Here is a 23,024-nt window from a genome sequence, read left to right on the forward strand (position 1 = left end):
TCCATGCTGAATTTGTCGAATCCTGTTTATATTTTTCAAGTGTCCTGTTGTCACATATTTTATAACAGACCTCACAGGAAAAGACATGTATGGGTCTAGATCCAAACACATCACTCAGGATCTAGAGGCCCACGTTCGGATTTACACCTCTCTGCAGGCTAAGGTTTGCCAAGATGTAGTAACAGAGATCTGAGATCTTCTGTGGCCTCAGCTACAGGCTCATACCCATGCCTGGATTCTTTGTCATTTGAGATCACGGTCACAACTTTCTAGCCTCAGGATCAATCCATAACATATCTCTCAATTTGCCGCTCACTGCAGCATCACTGATTAACTGATGGACAGACATCAGGTGTTAAGGGCCATCCCTCATTAAATGACTTCCTATTCCTGTGTATTGCTCAGCCACTGCAGCTGGACACTTTGATAATGAAAATCATGACTACACAAGGAACTTTCTGGAAACTTCTAATGAACTCCTCAAAACGAGCTTTGGCTATCTGCACCAGTCTGATTTTACACATAGTCTCTATTACTAGTCAGTGTCTCCCACATTGTTGCTCAGGGACAGAAGAATAGAAGACAGGAGGATCTGGAGGATGAAGACTGAAGAGAGTTGGGCTACGATCAGTATGGGGCTGCTACCATATTCCTTAGCCACAATGTCAATGTCAAAGTGTCCGAGCTCCCAAGCTATGAAAGTGCAGCAATGTTCAGGTCATTTGCTGTTGGCATTGCCCATGCGGCTCCTTGTATTCCAGTTTCCTGGTCTTCATAATGAGAAGTGGATGTTACCTGTGCATCAGTTCTTTTAATGTGGGGTAGCTATTGCACACCAACTAGTCCATGGGTTTAACTGAGTGAGGTCTTAATCCAATGGCAAAGGAGTACAAGCAACTGAAGATCAGGCTTTGCTCTACAGATGTTAATAACACACGTAGGAGGATATGTGCACAGGTGCCTGTTGACACATGCACTCTGATACAGACAGGTGGCCTCAAGCACTGATGACATTGCCCAATACCCACTCCTTGCTCTCATTCCAGTGATAATCTCACCCGTAATCTCTCTATGGTTGAATCCCTTCTCCTTCAGTGTCCCCCTCATCTTCTGAACTCATCCCTCCCTCCAACCTTTACACCCCTCCCTCTCCCGTACCCTCCCCCTCTGCATCTTCTCTCGTCCACCCCAACACCCACCCTTTCCGACACTAATAGCCCCCAACCTGTCCCCTAATCACGGCGTGTATCCGGGGGAACATCCTGCTTTAGACCATCGGGAACACACTGACGATGAATAATAATATCACGGAAACATCTCATGTTTTAACTGAGAGTCGTCTCTCACCTCCCGCGAGGTTCCGGTGTTCATCCAGCGAGGTTCAGGGCGGGAGCACTGATGATCAGAGGAGGGGCAGTGACCCCCCCTGCCGTCCGCTGTGGCTCGGGACTGGGAGGAACGGGAGGAGTTGGGGTGCAGAGGAGAACGGAACACGGATCGGGCCGGTCGATCGGTCCCAGTCGCGACGGCAGGTCGGCAGGTTTAGTGGCGCGGACCGGGGAGCGCACGGGGGACGGACCGGGACCAGCGGTGAGTGAATGGTGGGGGAGTCGGTACGGAGGGGAGATGTGGGGTGGGGAGAGGGGGAGGAAGGAGGGAGGGGGTGGGGGGAAGGAAGAAGGGAAGGAGGGAGGGGGTGGGGGGGAAGGAAGGAAGGAAGGAGGGGGGTGAGGGGAGGAAGGAGGAAAGGAGTGGGGGATGGAGGAGAGGATGGAGGGATGGATGGAGGGATGGAGGGAGGGATGGGGGAGGAGGGGTGGGTGGAGGGGGAGGCATGGGAGGGGGAAGAAGGGAGGAGGAAGGTGGAGGGCGGGGGAGGGAGGAGAGGAGAGAGGGGAGGGGAGAGGGAGGAGGGGGACGAAGCAAGGAGGAGGGGGATGGAGGGGGGAAGAAGGGAGAAGGGAAGGGGGAAGAAGGGAGGAGGTAGAAGGAGGAGGGAGAGGGGTAGGGGGAAGGCAGGAGGAGGGAGGGGGAAAAGGAGGGAGTGGGGGGTGAAGAAGGGAGGGGGATGGAAGGGGAAAGGAGGGGGAGGGGTAAGAGGGAGGGGGGAAGGGGGAGGTGGGGTAGAAAGGGGGGAAGATGGGGGAGAGGGAGTGAAGAAGGGAGGATAGAGAGGGGAAAGATGGAGGAGGAAGGGGGAAGAAGAAGAGGGGGGAAGAAGAGGGGGGAGAAGAAGGGAGAAGGGAAGGGGCGTAAGAAGAGTGGAGGAGGGAGGGGGAGGAGGGGGAAGGGGAGAGGTGGGAGAGGGGCAGAGGGGAAGGGTGGAAGGGAAGAAGGGAGGGTGAGTCTGTAGAGGGAGGTATGGGAGTGAAGGGAGTGTGTGGAGCAGGAGGAACGGGGAGCAGGAGGGATGGAGGAAGAGGGCGAGAGATGAAGGGAGGGGGAGGCATGGATGAGGGGGGAGGGGGAGGATGGAGGAAGAGTGGGTGAGGGAAGGGGGGATGGGGAAAAGGGGGAAGGATGGAGGAAGCGGATAGAGGAAGGGGTAAGGATTAAGGAAGCGTGTGTAGGAGGTGGGATGGAGGAAGAGGGGGAGGGATGAAGAGGGTAATGGGTGGCGGGAGTGGGAGGGGTGGGGGAGGGATGGAGGAAGGGGGGAGTGGGAGGGATGGAGGAAGAGGGGAGGAATGAGGTAGAGTAGGGGAGGGGTGGAGGAAGAGGCAGGGGATGAAGGAAGGGGGAGGGGTATGGAGGCAGAGGGGAAGGAGAGGGAGGCAGGGGGGAGGGACGGAGGGAGAGTAGGGATGAAGAGTGGGGGTAGGGGTGGAGGGATGGAGGCAGGAGGGGGTGGGAGGAAGAAGGGGAAGGAGGGAGAGGGGGAATGGGAGGTAGTGAGGACGAGGGGAGGGGGAGGTTGTGAGGGAGAGGGTGGGGTTGTGAGGAAGGGTAGGGAATGGCAGGAGGGAGTTGGGGGAGGGTAGGGATGAAGTGTGTGGGAGGGATGGAGGAATAGGTGGGGGAGGGAGTGGGGGGAAGGAGGAAGAGGAGGGAAGAAGGGGGAGGGGGAGGTTGTGAGGAAGGGGGAGGGGAGTGAGCGAGGAAAGGGGTAGGGAGGGGCATTGAGGAATGGGGAAGGGGAACGATGGAGGAAGTGTGGGGATGGGGAGGGATGGAGGAAGAGTGGGGGAGGGTTAGGGATGGGGAAGAAGGGGAGGGATGGAGGAGGAGGGTGGAGGGGTGGAGGAAGAGGTTGGGAGATGGAGGGGAAGAGGAGGGAGGAAAGGGGAGAGGGTGGACATTGAGGGGAAGTGGGAAGGGCGAGGTTGTGGGGAAAGGGGAGGAAGGGGTGGGGGAGGGAGAAGAATATGGGGAGGGGGAAGGAGGAAGGTAGGGGAAGTGAGGGAGGGTGAGAGGAACGGGGAGGGAGTGGGGAGGATGGGAGGAGGGAGGGGGTAATTGGAGGAAAGTTGGGAGAGGGAGGTAGTGAGGGGAGAGGGAAGCTGGGTGCAGGAATGGAAGGATAGAGGGGTGAGGAGGGAACAGGGAAACATGGTAAGTGGGCAGTTGGGAACAGGGAGAGAGGGGGTTGGAGGGAGCGTGTTTGGGGAAAGTGGAGAGGTGGGGTAGTTGGCGAGGAGAGGGAGAGAGGTGGCAGAGGGGGAGAGAGAGAAGGTGGGTGGGTGCTGGAGGGAGGGTGTGGTGGCAGATGGAGGGTGATTGGGGGAGGCAGAGAGATGGGTGTGGATGGAGGGAGATGAGCAGTAGGGGAAAGGGAGAGAGGGACCGAGCTGTCCGTGGAGTTTTGTTGTTTGCTATGTTTAAATGACCACAATGGGATTTTACCGCTATTCAGCAGTTGCACACATCCATTTGGTATTAAGTTAAGTTTAATTATTTTCAGTAATAAAGACATGACTTTTGAATTCCTGATTCAGTGCTTTGCTATTGTACCACCACCCTGACTAAAGTTGTCACTGCTGGATCTAAAGGCCGTGACAGTAGCAGCCTTGACGGCCATGCTTATTTTTTTTTGTTACAGGTGTGACTTATCTACAAAGACTGACACCATGAACACAAGTCCAGGCACTGTGGGCAGTGACCCTGTCATCCTGGCCACTGCTGGTTATGATCACACTGTTCGCTTCTGGCAGGCACACAGTGGAATCTGCACCCGGACCGTACAACATCAGGACTCCGTATCCTTGCAGTTCAGTCTCACCGAATTACAGGCAGCACCTTCACACAAACAAACAGCAAATGAGATAAATGACCAATTGGTTTGATTCAGCAAAGTTGAATGAATTCAGAGAAGAAATCTTAGGGTCACGTGGCAAGGAAACAGACCTCTCGGCCCATCGAGTCTGCACTGACGTCAACATTTACACTAATCCTACACCAATCCCATTTTACTTTACCCACATTCCCGCCCACTCCCCCCAGATTCTACCACTCACCTACACACTAGGGGCAATTTACAGTAGCTCATTAATCTACCAAACTGCATGCCTTTGGGATGTGGGAGGAAACTGGAGCACCCGGGGGAATCCCACCCGGTCGCAGGGAGAACGTGTAAACTCCAAACAGGCAGCACCCATAGTAACGATTGTACCTTGCTCACTGGAGCTGTGAGGCAGCAGATCTACTAGCTTCACCACGGTGCTGCTCAGGAGCTCATCTGCTTTCCTCTTGAATCTTTTATGCCCACCTTGCAGGGAGTGGAGGAGAGTGGGTGGGGGGGGCTCTCTCTTTAATATTTTATGCAGAAGTCACCACCTCTGACGGTGCAGCATTTGTTCACTACTCTGGACTGTAAGCCTAGTTATCACGCTCAAGTCTCTTAGGAACTTTTATAATCACCCATCTGTGGTGCTATCAATAGTATTTACTGGCATTAAATATAATCTCATTTCTCAACTCTGTGGCTGACTGACAGCGTGAACAGCAACTCTGCAGATCAAAATTAATTGTGTGCTTGCTATTTTTATCAAATTATTATAGATTCAACGCCATTATGAGATTTGTGGTGAATTTCCAACATACTCTGTTCCTTTTTCAACATTTCATTTCTTTGCTCATAAAGAGGGTAATATAAGCACAGAGAGAGGCCCTTCAGCCCACCATGTCCATGCTGACCATCAAGTGCCTATCTATACTAATCCCATTAACCAGCACTTGGTCTTTAGCCTACTTTGCCCTGGTGATTCAAGTGCTTGTGCAGATACTTAAATGTTGTGAGAGTATCTGCTACCACCACCCACTCAGGCAGTGCATTCTGGATTACAACCACCCTCTGGGTGAAAAGATTCTTCCTCAGATCCCCACTAAACCTCTTAACTTCTCACCTTAAACCCATGCCCACTACTTATAGACACCTCCGCCATGGAGAAGAGGTTCCTACTATCTACCCTGTCTAATTTTGTACACCTCTGTTAGGTTTCCCCTCAGCCTCCTCTGCTCTAAAGAAAACAAACCTAGCCTATCCAGTCTCTCCTCATAACTCTCCATCCCAGGCAACATCCTGGTAAATCTCCACTGCATCCGCTCCAGTGTGATCATATCCTCCCCTTGGTGTGATTAGGTCTGCACACAATGTTCCAGCTGTTATACCAAGTCCTCCCTGCTCTATATTCTGTGTCCTGGCTAATGAAGGTGAGCATCCCTTAAACTTTTTTGAGCACCCATCTATCTCTGCTGCTACCTTTAGGGATCTGTGAAGATGTACACCAGGATCCCTCTCTTCCATTAATAGTATATATCCTACCCTTTATAGAACCCCCCCCCCCCACAAAAAAAAATACACTTTACACTTATCAGGATTAAATTCCATCTGCCATTGCCTTACCCATCTTACCAGCAGATTAATATCATTCTATAGCTATCACTATCACTTTGTCACTATCAGCCACACCTCATTTTTGTGTCATCTGCAAACTTACAAATCATACTTTCTGCATTCGCTTTTAAGCCATTAATGTGTATAACAAACAGCAGTGATCCCAGCACCAATCCTTGTGGTACACTGCTGGTCACAGGCTTCCAATCACAGAAATAACCTCCACCATCATTCTATTATCCACTACCTCATTCTATGTTTTCCTGTTTTTTTTTATGTTTTACAAAGCTTTTTGCATTTTTCCATCTTTGTCCTCAAAGGGGAAAGGGCCTATAGCTCTGCAATGCTCAGAATCTGCCTTCCCCTATTAAGGACCAGGTTCAACTCCCTCTGCAAATTTCATTTGTCTAACCTTTTCAGAGTGTTTTGTTCCCCTTTCTAGTCATATTGGGATGTTCCCTTTTCCACCACCACTCAACTTTTGTTCAATTACTTGTGCAGTGAGCTGAGTTTATGAGTTACTGTAAATTACTTCATTCTTTCCATTTCCTTAGCAAAGGTGTCAGCAGGTGAATGCTTTGGAAATCACACCGGACCGCAGTATGATTGCAGCAGCAGGTGAGCACTTGTACTCACATCCACAAATGTACTTTATTGACCACCTAGTGGGCAGCTCCTGCACTACACACCTCATTGAAATATGTTATTGTTGGTCTCTTTTGGAGAAAACCTAAATGTGGTTTTTAATACACAATTTCTGGACAGTTGAGATTGAAGTAGTTTCTGTAAAATGAACATAACTTCCAACCTTAGGGCCACTGCACCACATATCCTTTGACCTCTAAGAAGGAGAGGGGAGAGACGAAAACATTTTCTATTCCCTGGTCTTACTTCAGACGCTGAATTTTGTGCTTGTGCCTTGAAACAGTTAATTTTCCTGAAAGGTGAATGCGAGTGGCATTAGTAAGCAGTCAGAGAAAGACACAGTGCATCTTTGCTTCATCTGTAACCACAGGTTCTAACAGTATTTTGACCTTGTTGCTTGTCAGAGCTAGTGGCAGATGCAAGATACATGGTACAGGTAATATTTGCAATGTGAAACCCACCCGGCATTTTATCTTCTTTGCCTCATCTTGTAGGATACCAGCACATCCGAATGTACGACTTGAATTCCAACAACCCAAACCCAGTTATCAACTATGACGGGGTCAGCAAAAACATCACCTCAGTTGGGTTCCATGAGGATGGACGTTGGATGTACACAGGTGGTGAGGACTGCATGGCCCGAATCTGGGACCTCAGGTACTTATTAGGGGGCCCATAACAAGATAATTTGGTTGGTGGCACTTTTGCTTCTAAATTAGGATAGTTCAAGTCCCGGTTGAGCGCAAACTCTAGGTTGACAGTTCTGAGGGGGGTGTTGCAGAAGCAGGATGCTATCCTTTGGATAAGGTGTTGGGTGGATGTAAGTGATTCCCTGCCAGAGATGTTCACTGAAATAGATTACCACATTGTTGGTTTTTTGGGATCATGCTGTGCATATTTCCAAAACTGCAACGTTGATGGGAGTCTGCAAGTGTACTTAAGTAGCCGTGAGCTGCTTTGAGCCACCCTGAGGTCGAGTCTTGGTGGCAAAATGGCAAAGCTGGTTAAGCTGCTGTCTCACAGCACCAGGGACCCGGGTTCCATCCTGACCTCGAGCGCTGTCTGTGTGTGGAGTTTGTATGTTCTCACTGTGTCTGTGTGAATTTCCCCTGGGTGCTCTGGCTTCCTCCACATCCCAAAGTAATGTGGGGTTGGTAGGTTAATTGCCCACTGTGAATTGCCCCTAGTGTGTAGGTGAGTGGTTAAATCTGGGGAGAGTTGATAGAGTGTAGAGAGAATGTGTTTAACGTAGGATTAGTGTAAATGGGTCAGTGATTGCAGGGCGGACTCAGTGGGCAGAAGAGCCTGTTTCTGTGCTGTATCTCTCTATGACTCTGCATAAGTGCAGTTCTCGGGTAACAATTGGATAGGGAAGCCTCAGTGGAAAGGAACAGCTGATGAACGTTTCTCCAACAATGAGACCTTGTCTGCCAGGTATGAGGAGCTTGGTAATGTGGTTCAAAAGAAACATTGTAATAATTGACTGTATCACACACGCACTAAGTAGTACAATCCTACACATTCCTTTGCTTGAGTAGGAATGCTGATCCATGGAATGAAGTGTTAGGATCCACTGAGCTTCTAATTTTTTTGCATTGCTGTTGGGATGTTCAAAATCAGAAACTGGTTCAATTGCAGCAGGCTCAGGAAGCTGGTGTAACTGTTCCCTAACTTTGTCTCCTCTCAGCTGCTACAGCGACTGAGAAACAGCAAGTCTACTGAAGGCCAAAAGTGGGAAAGGGGTGGACTCCTGAACCCTGGCTATGATCGAAGCACTGCTGCTGATCCGGTCCATCTGTAACCTGAACTATCCTTCTATCTCCCAACAGATCACGCAACCTGCAGTGCCAGAGAATCTTCCAGGTCAATGCTCCTATAAACTGTGTCTGCTTGCATCCCAATCAGGTAAGGTGCAATGCTATATGGTACCAAAAGAGCAGACAAACTGCACTTCCCTGCTCTCCCTGAGACGTTGTCTGTCATGGTTTCCAGTAGAGACGTGCAGAGCCAGGAATCGTACAGCACGGAAACAGGCCCTTCGGCCTTTCATGTCTATGCAAACCCTTTTGCCCATCTATATCAATTCCATTTGTGCACATTAGCTTGTCTATTTAAATGTCTGTCTAAATGTCTCTTAAACATAGTAATTGTATCTGATTCTACCACTTTCTCTGGCAGCATGTTCCGGATATCAGCCATTCTCAGTGTAAGCAAAAAACTGACCCCCCACCCCCCCAAGATCCTCTTTAAATCTCCTACCTCTCATCTTAAAACTTTGCCCTCTTGTTTTGATACCTCTAAAAAGGTTTTGACCATCCTATATATGTCTCTCATAATTTTATATAGTTCTATCAGGTCACCCCTCAGCCTCCTTCACTCCAGGGAAAACAAGCCCAGCCTAGCCAATCTCTCCCTGTATCTAAGGTCCTCCAATCCAGGCAATGTGCTGGTGAATCCCCCCTGCATTCCCTCCAGTGCAAAGAGATTTGAAGCCGGAAATTCATGTCTTGGTTTCTCCACAGTATGCATCGCTCACCAATGTGTGGTGCTGCTGTTCTTCATGAAGTCTTTGTAGTTTCTCAGTTATGAAATAATCTGTCCCAACCCAGCCTAATCTCATCCTTGGGCAAATGTGGACATAACAGCTGAATTCCAGAAATGAGGTGGGATGATCATCATTTACATCAAGGCAGCTTTTGTCTGTGGCAGCAAGAGGCCTGGCCAAAATTAAAGATCTTAGGAGATGAAGGGAAAACTCTCCACTGGCAGGAGCCATCCCTTGACAAATCAAAATGGTGATAGTAGAAGGCCAAACATCTCAGCCTCATGATCTCACTGGGAGATACTGAATGCAGAGTCATCAGCACAGCCATCTTCATTTGCTTTAGAAATGGCCTCTCCTCTCCTCCATCATGAGGTCAGAGGTGGAGATGTTTGTAAATGGCTGCTTAATGTCCTGTTCCAGTTGTAATTACTGCTAACGCAGCAGCCTGTGCGTGCAGAACATCTTTCTGGTGTGGATAAGGGACAAGTAACAAGTGCAAGACAATGACCAGCACTAATAAGCAAGTCTAAACACTTCTCCCCTTGATGTTCAACGACATGAACCATTGCTCTCACCAGCAACATCCTGAGGGTTGCTCATTGTTGACCAGGCATTTACCTGCACACTGAAACCATATGACTTGATTCATTCACGTTGCTGGATCTGAACACCGGAACTCCCTATCCAGTGGGCACCATGGGGGTGCCTTTGCCACTCGGACTGTAGGAAGGGCATTCAGGGCTGGACAGTGAATACTGGCCTTGCCTGTGAGGCTCACAGTACAGATTTTGTTTTAAAATGACACCACCCACACCTCTTGACTCCCCGAATCTTTTTGCACCACATCAGGATTGTGACGGAATACACTTGCCTGGAAGAGTGCACCTCCATAATGCCTGACATTACCCACTTGAACCCTCATCCCAACCCCAACCAAATATTCAGTCTGTATCCTCTTGTTATTGACCCTCTTTCCTTTTCCAGAGGGAACAATATACCCTCATCTAATCTATCGAGGTGTCTCATTAAATCTCCCCCAGCCTTCTCTGTTCTAAGAATGACCTCAGTTCCTCCAGCCCCTTACAACTAAAATTTTTGTTCCTGAGAATGTCTGATACTGATCATTGAAAATCCCAAGCATGTCACTGGGTATTATTAAGAGCGTCACTGGGTATTATTAAGAGCAGCGCCAGCACACCTGTTCATTCTTCTTGACAAGTTTAAGTTCTGCTTTGGACTCTTCCTAACCATGTGGATTGTATTCGTGGGTTTTGTTCTGTGTTTGCAGGCAGAGCTGATTGTTGGTGATCAGAGTGGAGCCATTCACATCTGGGACCTGAAAACTGACCACAACGAGCAGCTGATCCCTGAGCCAGATGTATCAGTTAATGCTGTTCACATTGATCCAGATGCAAGCTACATGGCAGCAGTCAATAGTTCGGTAAATGACCTGGAATCTTATCTGCAGTGCACGTCTTCATGATGTGCACAAAACTAAACAGCATGGTTGAGATCTGCACTGTGTGGTGGAGGCAAAGTCAAAGTTGAGTTTATTGTCATATGCACAAGTACATGTGTGCACAGGTGAAATGAAAAACTTACTTGCAGCAGCATCACAGGCACATAGCATCATATAAGCAGCATTCACAAGAAAAACATAAAGTTAAGTTATACACAATTTTTACAAGAAAGAAGACAATTAGAACAAAGAAGTCCACTTTAGTGCAAAGTGATCAGAGTGGTCTTAGTGTTGCTAAATTGTAGTGGTGATTAGGGTTTTGCCGTTGGCTCAAGAACTGAATGGTTGAAGGGAAGTAGCTGTTCTTGAACCTGGTGGTGTGGGACTTCAGGCTTCTGTACCTCCTGCCCGATGGTAGCTGCGAAAAGATAGCATGGACCGGATAGTGGGGATATTTGATGATAGATGTTGCCTTCTTGAGGCAGCACCTTCTGTAGATACTACCAATGGTGGGGAGGGATGTGCCCATGATGTATTGGGCTGAATCCTCTACTCTCTGCAGCTTCTTGCATTCCTGCGCATTCAAATTGCCGTACCAGACCCTGATGCAACCAGTCAGGATACTTTCAACAGTATATCTGTAGAAGTTTGTTAGAGTGTTTGTTGACAAGCCAAACCTCCTAAGAAATTAAAGACATTGGCGTGCTTTCCTTATGATTGCATCTATGTGCTGTGCCCTGGAATTTAAAGCTGCTGACTCTCTCCACCGCCGAACCCCCAATGTAGACTGGCGCATGTTTGCCCTCCTTCCCCTTCACGAAGTCAACAGTCAGCTCTTAACAATCAGCAGTGGTGATGGTGGAGTGAGTTGGCTATAAGGTGGGGCTGGGATCATCAACAAGATACACTACAACAACTTACCATAGAACAATACAGCACAATACAGGCAATACGGCCCACCATGTTGTGCTGACCTTTAAACCATGCCTAAGACTAACCCCTTCCTCCCACATATCCCTCTATTTTAAATTCCTCCATATGCTAATCTAACAACCTCTTGAATTTGACCAACGTATCAGCCTCAACCACCACCCCAGGCAGCACATTCCATGCACCAACCACTCTCTGGGTGAAAAACCTCCCTCTGACATCTCCCTTGAACTTCCCACCCATTACCTTAAAGCCATGTCCTCTTATTTTGAGCATTGGTGCCCTGGGAAAGAGGCACTGGCTGTCCACTCTATCTATTCCTTTTAATATTTTGTATACCTCTATCATGTGTCCCCTCATCCTCCTCCTCTCCAATGAGCAAAGCCCTAGCTCCCTTAGTTTCTCCTCATAATCCATACTCTCTAATCCAGGCAGCATCCCGGTAATTCTCCTCTGCACCCTTTCCAACGCCTCCACATCCTTCCTATAATGAGGCGACCAGAACTGGACACAGTACTCTAAGTGTAGTCTAACCAGAGTTTTGTAGAGCTGCATCATTACCTCGTGGCTCTTAAACTCGATCCCATGACTTATAAAAGCTAACATCGCATAAGCTTTCTTAACTACCCTATCCACCTGTGATGCAACTTTCAGTGATCTGTGGATATGAACCCCCAGATCCCTCTGCTCCTCCACACTCCCCAGAATCCTGCCATTAACCTTGTACTCCGCCTTGGAGTTTGTCCTTCCAAAGTGTACCACCTCACACTTCTCCGGATTGATCTCCATCTGCCACTTGTCAGCCCAGCTCTGTATCCTATCAATATCCCTTTGCAGTCTTCGACAGCCCTCCACACTATCCACAACACCACCAACCTTTGTGTCGTCTGCAAACTTGCTAACCCACCCTTCCATCCCCTCATCCAAGTCATTAATAAAAATCACAAAAAGTAGAGGTCCCAAAACCGATCCCTGTGGAACACCACTAGTCACAACCCTCCAGTCTGAATGCACTCCCTCCACCACAGCCCTCTGCTTTCTACAGGTAAGCCAATTCTGAATCCACACGGCCAAGCCTCCCTGGAACCCTCGCCCTCTGACCTTCTGAAGAAGTCTACCATGTGGAACCTTGTCAAACGCCTTACTAAAATCCATGTAGACCACATCTACTGCACTACCCTCATCAATCTTCCTGGTCACCTCCTCAACAAACCCTATCAGGCTTTTGGGACATGATCCTGCCTTCACAAAGCCATGCTGGCTGTCCCTAATCAGTCCATGATTCTCTAAATGCTCAAAGATCCTATCCCTTAGAATCCTTTCCAACAGCTCGCCCACCGCAGATGTAAGGCCCACTGGTCTGTAATTCCCTGGACTACCCCTACTACCTTTTTCGAATAAGGGGACAACATTCGCCACCCTCCAATCCTCCAGTACCATACACGTGGACAATGAGACTCAAAGATCCTAGCCAATGGTTAAGCAATCTCCTCCCTTGCCTCGCGAAGCAACCTGGGGAATATTCCGTCAGGCCCCAGGGACTTATCTGTCCTAATATTTTCTAACAGCTCCAACACATCCTCTCTCTTGATATCTACATACTCTAGAACATTAACCTTACCAACACTGTCCTCGGCGTCATCAAGGCCCCTCTTCTTGGTGAATACTGAAGAGAAGTATTCATTGAGAACCTCACCCACTTCCACAGCTTCCAGGCACATCCCACCTTTGCCTCTAATCGGCCCTACCTTTACTCTCGTCATCCTTCTGCTCTTCATATACGAGAAAAAAGTCTTGGGATTCTCCTTAACCCTACTCACCAACTTTTCTTGTCCTCTTCTTGCTCTCCTCAGCCCCTTCTTAAGTTCCTTCCTTGCTACTCTATATCCCTCACAAGCCCTATGTGATCCTTGCTGCCTGCACCTTATGTATGCTGCCTTCTTCTTCCTAACTAGTTGTTCCACCTCTCTTGTCGCCCATGGTTCCTTCACCCTGCCATTCTTTCTCTGCCTCACTGGGACAAATTTATCCCTAACATCCTGCAGGAGATCCCTGAACATCGACCACATCTCCATAGTACACTTCCCTTCAAAAATGTCATCCCAATTTACACTCTCAAGTTCTCGCCTTATAGCCTCATAATTCGCCTTTCCCCAATTAAATATCTTCCTGTCGTCTTTGCTCCTATCCTTGTCCATGACAATGCTAAAGGTTATGGAGCAGTGGTCACTGTCCCCCAAATGCTCACCCACCAAGAGATCTGTCACCTGACCCGGTTCATTACCTAATACTAGATCTAATATGGCATTCCCTCTAGTCGGTCTGTCAACATACTGTGAGAGGAATCCGTCCTGGACACACTTAACAAACTCTGCCCTGTCTAAACCTTTGGCACTAAGCAGGTGCCAATCAATATTTGGGAAGTTGAAGTCTCCCATGATGATAACCCTGTTATTTTTGCATCTTTCCAAAATCTGCCTCCCAATCTGCTCAATATCCCTGCTGCTACCGGGGGGCCTATAGAATACTCCCAGTAGAGTAACTGCTCCTTTCTTGTTCCTGACTTCCACCCATACTGAATCTAGAGAGGATCCTTCTACATTATCCACCCTTTCTGCAGCTGTAATAGTATCCCTGACCAGTATCGCCACCCCTCCTCCTCTTCTCCCCTCCCCCCTTCTCCATCCCTTTTAAAACACTGAAAACCAGGAATATTCAATATCCATTCCTGCCCTGGTGACAGCCATGTCTCTGCAAGAGCCACAATATCGTAGTCCCATGTACTTATCCAAGCTCTCAGTTCATCACCCTTATTCCTGATACTTCTTGCATTTAAGTAAATGTACTTTAGCCCATCCACCTTTCTACTTTTATACCCTGTACTCTGCTTCTCCTTCCTCAAAGCCTCTCTGCCTGTTAGATCTGACTTTTCCCTATCCACTTCTTCCTCTGACCTACCCCTCTGGTTCCCATCCCCCTTGCAAACTAGTTTAAACCCTCCCGAACCACCCTAGCAAACCTGCCTGCAAGTATATTGGCTCCCCTCAGGTTCAGGTGTAACCTGTCCTCTCTGTACAGGTCCCACCTTCCCCTGAAGAGATCCCAATGATCCAAAAATCTAAAACCTTCCCTCCTGCACCAACTTCTCAGCCACGCGTTCATTTGGCCATTTCCTCCTATTCCTATCTTCACTATCACGTGGCACTGGCAGCAATCCCGAGATTGTTACCCTTGAGGTCCTGTTCTTCAGCCTTCTGCCTGGCTCCCTAAACTGACTTTTCAGGACCTCATCCCTCTTCCTACCTATGTCATTGGTACCAACATGAACCACGACTTCTGGCTGTTCTCCTTCCCGCTCAAGAATCCTGTGGACCCATTCAGAGACATCCCAGACCCTGGCACCTGGGAGGCAACATACCATCTGGGATTCATGCTCACTTCCACAGAACCTCCTATCTGTTTCTCTGACTATCGAGTCCACTATCACTACTGCCCTCCTCTTCTCCTCCCTTCCCTTTTGAGCAGCAGGACTGGTTCCAGTGCCAGAGACCTGGCTCCTGCTGCTTGATTCCTGAAGGTCATCCCCCTCAACAGCTTCCAAAGCGGAAAACCTGTTACCGAGGGGAACAGCCTCCGGGGTCTCTGCACTATCTGCTTGTTTGTTTTCTTTTTCCTTTTCTCTTCCCTGACAGTCACCCTTCTATCTACTTCCTGGACCCCAGAAGTACCTGCTCTAAGTGGGGTGACTGTCAGGGGAGAGAAAATGAAAAAGAAAATGAACATTTTAACAGCACCTCTCAATCCTACACTGTCTGCCAGCTAATACTTGGGAATACTCCCATCCTCAAATTCCCTTCTGGATTGTACACCATTCTGATGTGGATGTGTTTGCCTTTAACAATCAAAATTCTGGAAACCCCTCCCTTACAGCACACCTAATGCTGTGGTTCCAAAACGCCATTCTCTAAACCTTCTCAAGGACTGCTGGAGGTGGGCAATAAGTATGGCCACCTCCACACTCCCTGAATGATTTTGAGGATGAGGGGGTGGGTTGGGGGGGAAGGAGATCTGCCTGATGTTTCTGAAACAAAACTAGAAAATGCTGGAAGCACTCATCTGTTCAGGCACATCTGTGCAAAGAGAAACAGAGTTAACATGTTAGGTTAAAGGCCCTTCATCAGTCCTGGGAAAGAGAGGAAAAAAACGTTAGTTTAAAGTTGCAGAGATGTTAGGGGAGGGGTAGGAGAAAGGGAACATCTGTGATAGACTGAGGCCAGGGTTGCTGTGGGGATGAGCTGGTAATGGGGCAGTTAAAGGTGCAATGTGTTGCAATAGCAGATCAGGCTATGTGGATGAAGAGGGGAAAAACGTCATTGCCAGTATTACAGATGGATGACTTGCAGATAAAATGGCATCTGATATAGGAAGTTGGAGAATTCAGTATTGAGTCTAGAAGGCAGCAATGTACCCAGACAGAAGATGAAATGCTCTTCCTCAAGCTTGCGTTGGGTCTCATTATAATAGCAGTACATGGGGCCACATACATATATGTCAGTGAGAGCAGTATTAAAGTGACAGGCAACCAGAAGCTCGGACAACCCTGCGGACTGAACGCAGGTGCTCTGCTATGTGGTCCCCCGACATGTGATTGTGTTTCTTCAATGTAGAGGAGATCACATTTTGAACACTGAATGCTGTACAACAGATTGGAAGAAGTGTAAGTGAATCTCTGGATCGTGGGAAGGGAAGAAGGGAAAGGATGGATGTTGCACCTCCTGCAGTTGCATAAGATAGTAGGGTGGGAAGGTGAGCGGTTGCTGGGGACAGAAGAGTTGACCAGGTAATCAGAAAGGAAATGGCGCTTTCAAATTACAGAAAGGGGAGGGAAATATGTGTGGTGGTAGAATCTTGCTGGAGCAGATGATCTTATAGTGTGTGGAGGCTGGAGGGGAGAAGGGTGAGGTTGCAGGGAGTATTTCTCTCCACAGGCGCTGCCTGACCTGCTGGGTGTTTCTAGTACTTCCTTTTTTTTTGGTTCAGATTTCCAGGATATACAAGTTCTTTTTATTTTTGCCCAGATGTTTCTGGCTCACTAACATCATCTGGTTTCTTTGTTCTCTCTTGCTAGGGTAATTGCTATGTGTGGAACCTGACAGGAGGCATTGGTGATGATGTTACTCAACTCATTCCCAAGACCAAAATTCCAGCTCACAAACGCTATGCTCTTCGCTGTAAGTTCAGCCCCGATTCCACGTAAGTGTTTTCCTTTATATGGCATTTTAACCCATATCAAACTTGATAATCAGAATCTTGATTGGGGATATCGGTGTTAAGGAGGTACTTTTGAAATGCTGAAAAAAACAACCACACTTCTTATTATCCAAAACATGATCCTATTTACACAGTAATTTTTGAGGAAGCGTGGCCTGAGTAAGCCATAACTGCTAACCGTGAAGTGTGCAGTACAAATACAGGGGCTGCTGCCAGCAGATCTGCCTGTGCCCTGGCTATTCCCAAGTGCAGTCTATAATGCAGCCTTCCACTGGGAAATCTACCCACTCGACTTAACTCCTGTTAACCTGATACAAGTACGGTCAGTCCATTCAAAGGGAAGGACTATTGCTGAGAGAAATGTAAGTAGAGATTTCTCTATGGTTTAATTGTAACTTTAAATGTTTCTAAGTATGGTGTATTTTTAGTCTTTTATGTTTTAAATTTATATTTTTTAACAGATTCTTAGTGACTTTTGAATGTTTGTGAATTTCTTTGACAAACATTCATAATGTTGAAGGTCTTGACAACAGGTGGGAGATCTGTCCCAAGTCAGAAGATGAGGTAGCCTCCCAGGACTGTACTGCGGACCATGCTGGTCAAAACTCTGTGGCCCAGGATGCCCCAATAAATCCAAATCTTTGGGCAACTACCATGGCTGACTGTATCAACAGAGTTATAAGGGAGAAAATTAAAAAAAACAGATTTCAATAGACTTCATTAAGACTTTCAATTCTCGTATTTCCTCATGACGTAGAAGGAAGCCATTCAATGCTGGCTCCCAGAGCACAACCATTAGTCCCATTCCCCTGCTTATCTCATTGCAACTTTCTCTCTCTCAATTAGAACATAGAACAGTACATAACAGGAACGTGCCTTTCGGCCCACGATGTCTGTGTTGACCATGATGCCAATTTGTGCTAATCCCATTTGCCTCCATGGGGTCTATAACCCTCTATTCCCTGTCTTAATGCCTCTTAAACGTTGCTGCTTTCACCACCTCCCCTATTCACCAAAACTGTGTTATTTCAGTAATAGTATCCGAAAACTTTAGATCTTGCGTTTGTGTTATCTCCTGCTAAAGTTTAAGGCAAGAGTAGACCTAAGAGAAAGGATTGAGTTTCAAGGATTGTGCTGCCTATGTGCCTTGCTCTGTCAGTTCAAGTACACGTTGGTTCTGCTGCTACTTTTCCTGAGCCCTCAACATTACGTAGGACTGCCAGTAATGCCCCTACTTATTGAGTTAATGTCAGCCTCCTTGTGCCTCTGCTTATTTTTCTTGAAGCGGAGGATTTGGACTCTTGGCCAAATCAACACTGTCAAAACATATTAGCGGATCAGTTGTTTCAGTGCTGTTGGAGGCATCCTGTTGCGTGTAGATGGCTGCCAAGACTCCTGATGTAATTAGTTAGATGCAAAACATTTGAGGAGTGATTCTGGAGTCATGCTAAGAATCCTTATAAACACATTTTTCTTCAATTTATTCCTTGAAGCATTAGCAGAATAAGCAATTGAGAGGGGAATGCTATTAACTTTCCAATAAAAGTAAAGGGACATAGCGATTCATCTTAAAAAGTGTTTGTTTTTTTGATTCATTCAAGAATGTCTCAGCCCCACAATCTGCTTATAGTTTACGGATATATCAAATGTATAACTTTGCAGTGTATAATTTATTCAGTGAAGGTGCCAGCTCTGAATTTCAGCCTTGAGGAACACTGCTGAGCCTTCTAGGTGTGAGACATTGTTAATTTCTTGTAGTGGCTGGATCAGAAATGCTGACAAACTCCTGCTGCTAAGTGTCTCAATGGGATCTGATGACAGAGCTGCAATGGCAGCTGGTGGTAAGGTATTGAATAGGAAGCAAAAGGGTGAAGGTTTACCATGGATAGATGGGACTGTGGAGATGAGATTACAGTCAGAGCAGACGTGATCTTATTAAATGGTGGAGCAAGCTTGAATAGCCTATCCCTGCTCCTAATTTGTATGTTTTTATGTCCATAGCACCGGCCTGTCCCTGGCATATACTTGACAAGTTTCCATATATCTGCAGTGATTGTGTTGTGTCTGGTTTCTTCTTCTTCATCCTTTCTCTGCAGTGTCTACTTTTGCTTCTGCACCAGTCCTGCTGATTTAATTGCCTCCTCAGCTCTGCGTGTTTTCTGTTTAGAACAGCGTACTGCTGGTTCCATGTTCAACAGTGGCTGAACATGGAACCAGCATCCAAATGGAGCTGAGAAGTGGTTTAACTGTAATACTACCAGTACAATATACCGGACAACTGTCGCTAAGAAGATGTATTATGGAACAATTCCTCTAACCTCTCTTGTTATTGTGTATTATAATTTAATTCCATTTTTAACTCCCTTGTAATTAAACTTTCCACTTTAAGCTCTGTTATTCCTTACCAACAGACTGCTTGCCACATGCTCAGCTGACCAGACCTGTAAAATATGGAGGACCTCCAACTTCTCCCTAATGACTGAGCTTAGCATCAAGAGCAATAACCCTGGAGAGACGTCACGGGGCTGGATGTGGGACTGTGCATTTTCAGGGGACTCGCAATACATTGTCACAGGTAAGAAGTGAACCATGCAAATAAGAGACTGATTCTATTTAAACACTGTTTATGCCAGTACACAGTTCTGCTCTGATATTAGCACCCTATTTCACATGGATTAAACAATATCACTCCAAGGTACAATTAAGTTCCTGGAAGAAATTGTAATTTAGACCTCTGGAGGACTCTCAAGGATTCCTTATTTGCCAACATGATATGAAAATTAGATCCCATGACCTTGGGTAGTTGCAGTCAGAAATATCGTGGGAGGCCAGTTTGGAGTTGTGTTGGATTCAGAATGAGTGCATTTGTGGCTTGATGACTTTACATACCCTGCTTAAGAAATTCAGCGATCATCCACATTTTAGTTCACACTCTCAGCTCTGAGTCAGAAGGTTGTGAGTTCAATTCTCACTTCTAGGTTATCACTCTACAGTAGTATAAGGGAGTGCTATACTGCTGGAGGTGCAAGCTTCAGGTAAGATGTTAAATTGAAATCCCATTTGTCCTTTTGGGTAGATGCAAAAAGTTCCATGGAGCCATTCTGAAGACTAGTAAGGTGTTCTTTTCAACCCTGTTCAACATTAATCTTTCAACCAACATCACAAAAACTATCCAAGTCTGATTTGGCTACTGCATTTTCTACTTTACAACACTGAATATACTTCAGAAGTGCTTGATTGGCTGTAAAATATGTAGACACATCCTGTAGTCTTGAATGGCACCACATAAATGGGAATTATTCTTTTCATTTTTTTAAATATATGTTAACCAGGCCAAGCTATTCAGGTGGCTTGGTGACAATCCAGCAAGGGAGGTTGTTTGAGAGGGTAAAGTTTGCAATGGACACTTAGAAAGCATGTTGACATGATTTTAATCTAGAAGTTTGCATTCTTGCATAGTATAATTCTTTATGTATGAAGACTAACACCTTTCTTTCCATACACAGCCTCTTCAGATAACCTTGCCCGGTTGTGGTGTGTGGAGACTGGTGAAATTAAACGGGAGTACAGTGGGCATCAGAAAGCAGTCGTTTGCCTGGCCTTCAATGATAGTGTCCTGGGATGAATGTCTCCAAAGGAGCCTGGTCCCTCTCTTTCCCTCTCCATGTCCTTTCCTACTCCAAGCACATTGAAATGGATTCCTGTCAGGTTGCTTTAATGAGTCACTATGAAATGACAACTTTGATCCGAGTTGCTGTGGACATGGACCTTTCTGCATATTCTATTACTGGGCTTGATTTTGTCACTTGAGCTGCGAGATGGTAATTAATGCTGCAGTTAGTTCTGACACCAGGACTTCAGAGATGAAGAATGCCGGTGAATGAAATTTTCATGCTGTTCACTTGAACTGTGGAAAAACAACCAGCGGCTCACCCAAACTTGGACATTCTGAAGAGGACTGTGAGCTTTGTTACATTCAAGGGAATTATTAGTGCGTGCAGATCCATTACAGTTAGTGAAGAAGGGAGTATCTTGAAAGGTGAGTTCAGAATATCTGGTGCAATATATTTAACACACATTAATGTTGCAACTGATATCCTGAACTTGTGCACCAATGGTATATGCTGAGGATATCTTGTGCAGCACGAAAGATGTCTCATGTGAAGCTGTTACGCAACATTCGTACGAGTTAAGGACATCATCATTAAAGATTATTGTCTCCAATATCACCTTCTGCTGCTTGTTCCCTTGGTAAATCTGTAGAAGAGAATGGCAAAAGCAGTAGGTCTCCTTAGTGAGCTGGTTACTTTTCGCTGCTCTTTATTCAGGATAACGCGATGAAAATGTTTTTTCCTACATAGGCATCTGGAGGCAGATACTTAATACCTAGTGCTATGAAACAATGCAGTTGGTGAATGCTGAATAATTAATCTGATGCTGTGTGTCATCATTAAAACTGCACAGAAATATCTGCACCTGATTGGACACTGCTTTCCCATTTTGTGTGTTTCAAAATTAGTGCCTCTTATGAGATTCTACTGCTGAGTAACTGAATCTGAACCAATTCCTCTCAATCTCTATTGGTGCTTCATGGTTTATCATTTGAAAAATGAATTTATGGAATGTGGGTATCTTTGGAAAAGCCAGTCTAAATTTCAAAAAGGTGGCGCTGAATCTCGGCAACTCTTGTGGTGAAGTTACTCCCACACAGTTGCTGGGTGAGGATTTCCAGGATTTGTGAGTAACTTGTCTGGGGAATTTGCAGGTTGTAACATTCCCATGAGCATGTCACCCTTTTACATCAAAGTAGTGGAGGTCACAGGTTTGTGAAGGGCATTCAAAGAAACCTTGAAAAGTTGCTGCATTCTATTTGTAGGTGGTTTGCACTGTGATCAAGGTTCCAGGGAGTGAATGTTTAAGGTCTATATGGGCTGTTGATTCAGGTGGTTGCTTTGACCTGAATCCTATCAAGCTTCTTGATTGTTGGAGCTGTTCTCACCCAATTGTGTTTCCTGTTGTCTGAGTAGCTGCTGGTTGATTAGGTCCAGCTCACAAGTTTATCGGGTTGTTAAAAAGGTGTATGGCATGTTGGCCTTCATTAGTCGAGAGATTGAGTTCAAGAGCCGCGAGGCTCTATAAAACCATGGTTAGACCAGACTTGGAATATTGTGTTCAGTTCTGGTCGCCTCAGTATAGGAAGAATGTGTAAGCTTTAGAAAGGGTGCAGAGGAGATTTACCAGGATGCTGCCTGGATTGGAGAGCATGTCTTATGAGGATAGGTTGAGTGAGCTCGGTCTTTTCTCTTTGGAGCGAAGGAGGATGAGAGGTGACTTGATAGAGGTGTACATGATGATAAGAGGCATAGATCGAGTGGACAGCCAGAGACTTTTTTCCAGGGTGGAAATGGCTAACAGGAGGGGACATAATTTTAAGGTGATTGGAGGAAAGTACAGGGGGGATATCAGAGGTAAGTTTTTTTTTACACAGAGAGTGGTGGGTGCATGGAACGTGCTGCCAGGGGTGCTGGTAGAGGCAGATACATTAGGGATATTTAAGAGACTCTTAGATAAACACATGGATGATAGAAAAATGGAGGGGTATGTGAGAGGGAATGGTTAGATCAGCTAAAAGGTTGGCACAACGTCGTGGGCCGAAGAGCCTGTACAATGCTGTTATGTTCTATGCAGGTCGTACACTCATTTTAGAATGTGGGACCCCATCACAGCTCACAAGGTGCAGGTGGGCAAGTGGATCCTATCCACTATATTGCATGTTTCTTCTATCATCCCAGTTCAGACTTCTTTGGCTTGAACATTTAAATTGCATTCAAGTAAAGGAGGGCCACCCTCAGGGCAGAAAATTGGTAGGGTCCTCCTTTGGATGTGAGCATTAAACTGAGACCCATTGCCCCTGTTGGATGCTTCCAAAAGACCCCATGCACGATTCAGAGGGTAGGGATATCTTTCCCAGGTCTTGTTACCTCAACAATCACAGATGCAGGCTCTTTGGCCATAATCATTTTACTATTTGTGAGACTATGAGGGGTGCAAATTGGCTGCAGTGCTGTCCTAAAACACAATAGCAATTCACTTCAAAAGCTCATCACTGGTTGTACCTTGAGATCATGAACGGGAAGAATTTGTATATGTGCACTCTCCTCTGATGTACTCAATGTGCATTCTCTTGCACTTTGCAACATTCCCAACACAAACAACACAATGATCATTTTCTCCTTTTATCAGACTACTCTGACTCTAATGAATGACCTCTCTCTTTCTATTGACTCCTCATGCTCCGTGAACTTGAACTAGGATGAGTGATGTAGTTCAGTGTTTGTCTA

At 46.5% G+C, this 23,024-nt stretch overlaps 2 protein-coding genes across 5 annotated transcripts in view; one reads left to right on the plus strand and one right to left on the minus strand.

The window, feature by feature from the left end:
- Window positions 1–1,496, minus strand: part of zgc:113333 (beta-N-acetylhexosaminidase) — an 80,596-nt gene extending 79,100 nt beyond the window's left edge. For all 3 annotated transcript variants that reach the window (XR_007956774.1, XM_052021615.1, XM_052021614.1), the window contains exon 1: window positions 1,348–1,496. The gene's annotated coding sequence lies outside the window, so the exon portion shown is untranslated. The remainder of the gene's footprint in view (window positions 1–1,347) is intronic.
- Window positions 1,443–21,163, plus strand: mlst8 (MTOR associated protein, LST8 homolog (S. cerevisiae)). 2 transcript variants are annotated; one of them, XM_052021618.1, is made up of 9 exons: window positions 1,443–1,590; window positions 4,040–4,196; window positions 6,400–6,451; window positions 6,973–7,135; window positions 8,308–8,383; window positions 10,312–10,464; window positions 16,541–16,665; window positions 19,095–19,258; window positions 20,190–21,163. In XM_052021618.1, exons 2-9 carry the CDS (start codon window positions 4,068–4,070, stop codon window positions 20,306–20,308), a joined length of 981 nt encoding a protein of 326 aa, XP_051877578.1. In that variant the 5' UTR covers window positions 1,443–1,590; window positions 4,040–4,067; the 3' UTR covers window positions 20,309–21,163. The 2 variants fall into 2 exon arrangements, with proteins under 2 accessions (XP_051877578.1, XP_051877579.1); XM_052021619.1 differs by having other exon boundaries at window positions 6,403–6,451.
- Window positions 21,164–23,024: the final 1,861 nt, after the last annotated feature.

The sequence above is a fragment of the Pristis pectinata genome, chromosome 8, assembly GCF_009764475.1.
Source record: "Pristis pectinata isolate sPriPec2 chromosome 8, sPriPec2.1.pri, whole genome shotgun sequence".
Lineage (NCBI taxonomy): Eukaryota > Metazoa > Chordata > Chondrichthyes > Rhinopristiformes > Pristidae > Pristis > Pristis pectinata.

Bases quoted from the DNA above. Each gene is read 5' to 3' on its own strand.
- mlst8 (XM_052021618.1), top strand. From the start codon at position 4,068: ATGAACACAAGTCCAGGCACTGTGGGCAGTGACCCTGTCATCCTGGCC. The intron at 6,452-6,972 runs GTGAGCACTTGT...CTCATCTTGTAG, and splicing joins CAGTATGATTGCAGCAGCAG to GATACCAGCACATCCGAATG. The intron at 8,384-10,311 runs GTAAGGTGCAAT...CTGTGTTTGCAG, and splicing joins TCTGCTTGCATCCCAATCAG to GCAGAGCTGATTGTTGGTGA.